Source organism: Malurus melanocephalus, unplaced genomic scaffold, assembly GCF_030028575.1.
Source record: "Malurus melanocephalus ecotype Western Australia unplaced genomic scaffold, MMel_1.1 scaffold_231, whole genome shotgun sequence".
Lineage (NCBI taxonomy): Eukaryota > Metazoa > Chordata > Aves > Passeriformes > Maluridae > Malurus > Malurus melanocephalus.
In genome coordinates this window covers 98,864-107,651 of record NW_026623463.1, presented here as the reverse complement: position 1 = coordinate 107,651, position 8,788 = coordinate 98,864, and the positions used below count along the sequence as shown (strand labels likewise).

The 8,788-nt window shown below is 35.4% G+C and overlaps 1 protein-coding gene across 1 annotated transcript; it reads left to right on the top strand.

The window, feature by feature from the left end:
• The first annotated feature begins 485 nt into the window (after positions 1 to 485).
• CCDC122 (coiled-coil domain containing 122) lies at positions 486 to 7,461 on the top strand. Its single transcript, XM_057374745.1, has 4 exons — positions 486 to 611; positions 2,301 to 2,699; positions 3,790 to 3,906; positions 7,155 to 7,461. Exons 1-4 carry the CDS (start codon positions 498 to 500, stop codon positions 7,317 to 7,319), a joined length of 795 nt encoding a protein of 264 aa, XP_057230728.1. The 5' UTR covers positions 486 to 497; the 3' UTR covers positions 7,320 to 7,461.
• Positions 7,462 to 8,788: the final 1,327 nt, after the last annotated feature.

The following is an 8,788-nucleotide window of genomic DNA, read 5'->3' as shown; positions in this document are numbered from 1 at the left end:
GGCGGGATCAGCCCCCCTCCCGGCGGGATCAGCCTCTTTCCCGGCTCCCCGTGCCCCTGGTTTCCCTGAGGCCCGGGCGGGACAGGCGGCCTGAGGGGCCGGCTCTGGGAGCGCTGCAGGTGCCGTGTGGCGGCCGCGGTAACTCGGGATATTCGGGAGAAAGGCCAGAGCTCGGCTTCAGGCATTTAAAGATGCTCTTAAGGAACTCTTTAARAGTTATGACTGTGCTCATAAACTGAGGATCTGCCCTGCAGAGAAGCCGGATGAACATCGCAGTAATTTATTTTATGAGATCCTGCAAGAAGTGTTGTAACTCTTAGTCATTAGCTTTGGATAACCTGTTCTTGCTAATTAAAAATGAAGCAAATGAAATAATATATTGATCTSCCATCCCACAGGAAAACTCTTAATATTGTTTTATCAACGGTAACTAAACGGAATGAAGATAAAACAATTCACTTATTTCTTATGTCTCCAGTTCTTCGCTTCTGCCTAAAATGGCCACGCAAAATTCCCAGTCACTAGCTGAAGTTGTAAAACAAGTTGCAGAGCAGCAGCATTCACAGCTGTCAGACATAGGAAAATGCAAAACAGTTCTTTTCCAATTGCAGGTAATAAACCTTCTTTAGAGAAGTTAAATAAATTTCTTTTTCATTAGATGAGGAARTATTCACATCAACAGGGGAAGCTGATGAGTGGGCTCATTTAAGTGTAAGGCACCTATTCTGTTCTGTGAGTGGCTCCTATGCTCAGCCAAACTGTGGGTGTGTATTGTTGTTTGTAAGGCTRTAACACAGCTAAGACTTCATTAGAGCAGGTAAAACTTCTGTTTGTTACTTGGCAAAAGAAAACAAAAATACTGAACTGAACCACAAAGTAAACCCACAACAAATAAATGCAAAGTTAGAGCTTTAAAATTTTTTTTAATGGTAATTTTCTAAGAAATTATGGGGGAAGGATTTAAAAACCTTTATTTGTTCTTTGCTTTGGTTTTTTGTTGTTTTTTTTTTTTTTTTTTTTTTTTTTTTTTTTTTTTTTTTTTTTTTTTTTTTTTTTTTTTTTTTTTTTTTCAGATTTTCACCAGACTATATAAATTCTTTTCTTAGTATCTTTTTTGACACAAGATGTTTTTCCCCTCTTATGGTTGAAGTGGGTATCCTAAATCATCATTAAATACTGGTAATATTCAGTCCTGTTTTGTAGAACATTGGATGTGTGTAGTTTTGTGAAGATTGTATGATTATTTCTCATCTCTCAGAGAATTTATTAAGCTTTCAGTTATTATTTAACCTTCACGATCAAATTTCAATTGAGAAGCTTAAGTCTTGAGAAAAGATCATACCAGTTAGCATTTTTGACCATGGAAGAATGCAAATGGAGATCATAGAATTCCAATTACAACATCTGTGCATAACTCTACAACAGAAATAATTGGTATTTCAAATTTCGCACGAAGATAACATTTCTGAAGTAGSAGTGAAAGCTTGTATTGCTTAGGAATGTCAGTGGACTGGCCACACTTTACAAGAAGATTTCTCTTATATCCCATAATATAGTCTGATGATACTGCAACAATAGTTTGTGATCAAAGAATTTAAAAACATGTATCTGTTCTTAAAAAGACACACAGAAATTTTAAGTCCTAGGTAATTACAGGTGCTTTCCAACCCTGATGATTCTGTGGTTTCTTGTGATGTAGTAAGTTGAAGTACTACTTCCTGGTTTTGTTCACTTCTCATCATTTGAGATAATGTAGAGGCCTTTTTAGGATTAGATCCCTATTTCTTGCGGCGTTGAAAATAGCTGGGATTAATTCAACTCTCAACTACACYGTGATGAAGGCAGGATTAAAAACTTCATTTGAACAATCTAGTTAAGCTCCTTCACCTGACACRCCCTTGTATGTGTTTTTGTGGGGATTGCAAGGGGTTTTTGGCATCTTTAGTTATTTCTAGTCTGGTTGGGATTTCACCACATTTCAGCTGTAAGAAAACATTAGGATTGGATTTGATCTGCCACATTTTATATATCTTGCAAATGTGAAGAACTTAAAGTGAGTTTAAGGAGATCTTGTTTCATATTTTAGATTCAATCTAAGGGCAGAAGACTAAGATAGTATTMTTGCAATGTGCTTCTAAGTTCATGATATTATTAAATGGAACTCTAATTATTTTYCATTCAAACCACATTAGACAAGTGAAAAAGAAGACTATTGAATAAATATGGATTACAGTGTTTAACTAGACACCTCATTTCTTCCCCCAAAAATATTTTTAAGTGAACACTGAAATATTTTACAGGCAAAGCTTCAGGAACTAGAAAAAGAAATGAATTCTGTTCTGTTAGAAACAAAGACAACAGAAAGRGAAATACATCTGCAAGATGATGCCATAGAAGTGACAAAATATCAGTGTGAAAATCTGGAGGCCCAAGTCAGAGCCCTGTATTCTGAAAATTTAAAGYTGAGATGCGATGCAGAAACAGTACAAGAGGAGTTTGAGATGATACTTGCAAGAAATAATGAGTATCGAGGGAAAATAAAGGATCATAAACACCTCTTTTGGGAGATGGAAAGTAAAATGCCAGTTATGATTGAACTTGATAAAAAGAAAGCTGTGGTTGAAGAATTAAAGACAAAGAAAGAGGAGTTAATGCGTGATTTCCAGAATCCAGAGGGATCTGTTATTAAACAAGTGCAGGTACTATATTTCCTTTTTATTTTTTTTCCTTTTATGTGAAATAATAATGACATAGTTTATATAATATGACTATTTTGTCTAATGTTTGTATTTTATGAGGTACTGACTACAAGGTAATATAGGTAATTTATAATGCTGCATTAATTGAAGAAATTTTTACTTCACTATGCAATGAAAAATATCATCTATTGTTTTCTGTATAATGTTATAAAAGACAGGTTTATACATGTGATCGATTGAATTTAAATATGAAAATATTACAGAGCTGTAAATTAAACTTTATCTTTGGATAAACTTACATGGACTGTTCAGAGTTCTGTGGAAGATTTCCATATTGWTACATTTTTCAGGTAAGAACACAGTATTCTTTAAACTTTGCTGTCAACARAATAAATTTGAGCTGTTTGCCAGCAGGTGGTGGATTTGGTGAGACGGTGATAGAAATAAGAATATAGGAAAAATATGTTTGTTTCTAATCTAACGCTGTTGTTTTTACTTGACCCAATTGCAATTTTTACTAAAAACAAACGTAGGATTTTTTCACCACAAAATTTTGCCAATATAGACAAACACAAGTACACAACACAAAGTTGAATTGGGATCACAGATTTCAACTCTGATGGAACTTGCATTATTGATAATCTGGTGTATTCTAGTAATGTAAATTGGTGAAAATTTGTTTGTATAGCAAATCTTTCAATACTGATAAATAAAGACTAATAAACACTGTCTTTTCCTATGAGAAAGAAAAATATAACTCAAATATTACATTAAACATTTGTCAGTTTTGCTATTAATTACATTTTAAACAAAGACCATCAAAATTGTCATAGTTTTCATATTTCAGATCAAGAGGATATATTCTTACAGGTCTAAAACCATGTTATAAAATTTTTAATAATTAATCACTCTTCCAAAATTATTTTTTTATTAATATTAATAGGTGTATTATAAATTGTTTATTATAGATCTTTATTTCATCTCTATTGATTGAGACTGTTAAAATGAGACATTAAAAAGTTTAATTGATATAGATGTACTGTGTAACCTTTCAAGGAGTGCATTTCTGTATCTTGACTTGGATCTGCAGGAAGAAATCACACTTTTAGAAAGTGAAGTCACAACATTAAAAGATTTCATCAATAAAAAAACAGATTTGCTGGAAGAAGAGAAAAAAAAGCATGCTAAGCTTAGAAAAGAAATTGAGGTGAGTCATTTGAATAAAATTTAATTGCATTTCTCCTGGCAGAATGTACATGGTGTGAATGAAGTTTGAAGTATTTTATATACCTTTACTGGCTATCCATTATTAAAGTATCTGCAGTGATGATACCGTCTTAAATTCTGGGTCCTGATAGTCTTTCTAAAATTCAGAGCTTAATTGTTATGTACATTTTTTTTCTGAGGTATTTTGAGAAGGAGTTCATCTGTGAACTTTTGGAGTGATTCCCTGGAAAAAAAAGAGGTCACTGAATGGTAGTAAAGCAAAATGCACATTTTAAATTTTTCTGCAATACTTCTGAAATACTTTACATTTCACTGCTGACTTGATTGTTTGTGACTTGATRATTCATCAGTGGAAGAACCAATTGCACCAAGAAAATGGACTTCCCATGAATCTCCCTAATTTGAGCTGACATTAAATTAGGAATAACACAGTAGCTCCTAATTRTCTGACAAGATAAAATTCTGATCTGATCAGTGGTTCAAACCTTCTCTTTTAAATAATGGAACTACATTTACATTTTGTTCCTTACTAAAATACTCTGTGTGTTTAGATAATTTTTAATTTGCAAGTCTCATACTGTTTATTTTGTCAGTTCAAATACATGCCACAAAATTTAATGAGCAAAGCTTGATAAAGATTAACTGATTTAAGGTTAGGTCTATTGCCCATTGTGAAACGTAGGAGGAATAGAGAATAATTTATTTTCATGAGATAGCAAATGAGAGAATTTTTAACCTGAAAAACAAAACACAGCTKCTGTAGAATAGGTCTGCTATTCAACATCTGAGAAAGTATTTTATTACCAAGGCAACATCCTYCTAAGAAAGTTCTCTGAACTCAAATTATGTAGCCTAAAAATAATGTTCTGTTCTGTTACCAAAATCAATTTAATCAAATAGTGAAGGTTAACCTATTCTTCAGTTGTTTGGATTATATGATCTTTTTGTCTCAGAAGGAAGCAGATTCAAACCCAAAACCTTTCAGGGTATTATTTTCTATTAAGAACTCTCCTGAAAACAGTCCAGTTTTTAGTATAAGAACTGACARTGGACAGACAGAGACATTTATATGCAGCAGTCCTCAGCGCAATTTGGGAAAAAATACTCAAAACAGGAATAAAATGAGGTACTAGGCACAGRAATGAGGTTTTATTGAGCTGCAGTGGTGGAATTCAATTACAGACTGCTGACAGCTGATGGAGTTGTTTGGAGCATCTGAAGGAGGGCAACTAAGATGGGCCTTGAGGGGAAGCTCTGTGAGGAGKGGCTGAGGTCACTTAGTCTGATCAGCCTGGAGGAGACTGAGGGGACACCTGTCTGCAGTTACAACTTCCTTATGAGGGGAAGAGAGGCAGGCACTGATCTCTTCTCTGTGGTGACAGTGACAGGACCCAAGGGAAGGACTTGAAGTTGTGTCAGAGGAGTTTTAGGTTGGATATYAGGAAAAGGGTGTTCACCCAGAGGGTGGTTAGGCACTGGAAGAGGCTCCCCGGGGGAGTGATCACAGCACCAATCTGACAGAGCTCAAGAAGCATTTGGAATATACTCTCAGGCACATGGTGTGAATCTGGGGGTGTCCTGTGGAGGGCAGGGAATTGGAATTGATGATCTTGATGGGTCTCTTCCAACCCAGCATAATCTGTACCTTCTCTTACTCTCTTTCCTGAGCACCAACCCGATGACCCATTTCTTGAAAAGCAGATCCTGCTCCTAGCCTTGGTSAGGGATATCAACAATAAATTAGGGTGTTTATCTGTGTAGGGTCAAGGCTTCAGTCATAAGGAGTAATTCAAGACATCCACAAATAATAAAAAAAATGTTATTATGTAAAAGTAATCAGAATTAAAAAAAACCCAAAAGACTGTGTATCCCCCTGCTCTCCTCTTTCTCCAGTGTCAGTATGTGACTGTATTACTCTTGGCAGATGCTTGCCTATCCTGTCCTTGAACGACCCCAGTGCTTGAGGTACCACGAGTGCCGAGACATTTTTTTTCTAGTGTTTGACTTACATGCACGCAAGACCCAATAAAAAGAGCAATGTTTTCTCTGCCCTGTCTTCAGTAGCATATTAGTGCTGCCTCCCTCAGCAGATGTGGCAGACTGTTCCAGTAACGATGCTAGAGACACATTTCTAAAAAAAGCAGTTGATATTGATCATAGRTGTTTCAGTGTCATATGGCATAGTCCTAGCAATGTTCAGATGCCCTAAGCACTCGTTCAGATGAGTGGATTTGACAGTGTCCCTCAAAAAGTTGCAAACAATTGTAGTGCAGAGTGAGGTTACATAAAGGAGGACAAGCCATCACCAATAAAAAAGGCAGTGTAGAACACCAGTGAGGAAGTTTCCTAGTTATATGTGAAATTTAGGCAGTGAGATTTGCTGAAGGTCACTGGCAGCTGTACACCATCATGTGCATCTGAAACACAGTGTAATAATACTTCAATAAGCAGACACAAGAGTAATTGTACTCTACCACTCATATGCCATTTAAACTAGGGTCAGTAAMCCCAAATTTCATTAAGGGAATGCCCATTATTTTCACTTTATTGTAGTGAATGTTTCATTCTTTTAACACTTCATAATGCAAAGTTTCAGAGGATTGTCCGCAGCAGCCATTCTTCTCTACATAAGGCAGCAATGAGGGCAGAACTGACAGAGTCCTGCATTGCTGCAGTACTGCCTAAGGGAAATGTACCATTTTAAATACAGTGGAGCTACAAAGTGCTACTACAGCCAWCAAGGTTACCTCATTTGTGTTCTCATTTATACCCAAACATGTTTGTCAAAGAATGAAAATTTCTTCCTTCCTCACCTCTTATTCTGGAGCCTGAAATCTTCTGTGTGCAAAGCCTTGCCAGAGTTGTGATGGCTGTGATGTGCTGAGTCACAATAGGTGGTATTTCCTGTGTTAAATTTTAGACATCTACAGAGTAGATACTGACATTGAACTCCASATTTAAGGTCTTAGTAGGACAGAGCTTTTCTTTCCTTAATGGGAAAGTGAGTCATRATTCATGTTGTCCTAAGCCAAACATCCAAAATAAGTCAGATGAATGGCTTCCTAGATGTCTCTGTCTCTTCAGCAGCTGATAGTAAATGTGGAATGACTTGCTCAAATGTCAGGATGTACACTTGAACAGAATTAGGTGAGCTGAACCCACCTCTGTAAATAGTTTTGAAGTTTTGAAKGAAATTTTGAAGTTGGTTTTTTTKKGGKTTTTTTTTAGGTACAGAATAAGAGATACGATGCTATTTTAAAACGTTTGCATTGTCAACTGAACAAAATCCATTCAAATAAAAGRCAATGGCACTGGAACATTCAGCAGCTGGAGAAGAAGGCTGCAGAACTGAGAAAGTGTCTTGGAGTCACAGAGTTACAAAACATCATGTAAGCAACTTAACAAAGCTAGCATGTGGATAATCTTTTCCAGGCAGTGGAGATTTTTTTTTCTGGAAATGCTACAAATCTTAAATAACCTGATAGCTGTGTCAGGCCTCAGTGATTTATTAATTAAATTAAAAATTTTCTCTCATTTTGTGGCCTAAACTAATAGCCACAAATTTAGCTGTTCAGGAATAACTTAGCTGTTCAGGAAGAAAGTTACAGCACTTCTATTGCTTTCAAAATTTTATCTAAAAARTTGCTTGAAGTCAACCAAACAAGATTTGGGAAGTTCCTTTATATTTCATTTGGTCTCTGATGGTTGGGATACACACTGCTTTTCCTACAGAGAAATTCATRTTGGTGTATACTTGCATTCCTGAGAGACCAAAATTCTTTTATTGTTTATTCACATCCCTTTTTATTCCAACTTATTAAGGAACTCTGAGAGGTTTGATGGCCTGTATTTTGCTGTGTGGGAAACTCTTATAAGAAKATGTTACAGTCTGTCAGGATGTTCTGGCCTGGGGGACAAAGAGGACAAAGGCTATCCAACTATAAAAGGCTTAGGAACAAGTACGATCAGAACTGGGCTTCATATAATCTGATTTCAACTGGTTTAATAGATGTTGGCAAAGAGGAGTGAGTAGGTAAAGAGAGTACTACATCTGGACAGCTTTTAAAATGGAGCAAGTYACCCTCAAGGAGTAGGAAACCTTTATAGATGATTGACTATAAAGGATTTTTTTGTCTAGAGGATCTTAACTAACTAGTATCAGCCATCTAACATCTAAGTGCTCAGTGTTTGGTAAAATGACAATATAAAGGACAACTTATTAAAAATTCTTGTTAAARTAGTAGCAAGCAATAGCCATTTTCCTTTGCCTTCTTTTTATTATGTGCTTGGCATTTGAAGAATTTCCAGTAGTTTCTCTAGTCTTACATTCTCTAGTCCTACAAGGTAACAGTTCTGATTGGACATAACTTGTAATGTTTATCTGTTCCATGAAAATAGTTTTTTATTTAAGGTGTTGTCTTGAATCATTTAGATTTCCCGTTACTCATGTATATAAAAGGAAGACTTAAGCAATTTTACTTATTTACTGTGGAAAACGTTAAACTGCTTTTATATTGTTAGCTTAGGAAAGTAAAGCTTAAAATGCAGTACTATTATTATCTTCATATATTAATGTATATTTACATTTCCTTTAATAYGTTACTTCACTTAATATAACGTTATTTTAAGCAATATCCTGGTTCATGAAGGCTCTCTCTCAACATTGTTAATCTCTCAAGGCTTTTTGGCTTAGTCTTTTTCCTTTGCAATAATATGAACCAGGCTGCTTTCATTAAAACAATAAAGTAGAAGTAAAAACCTCAYTATCCTGAATATTGGGTCTTATTAGATATGTTGTGCATTACTGTAACAATACAACTGTTTATCCCTACATAGAGCAAAATGGCATCCATTTTATGCAT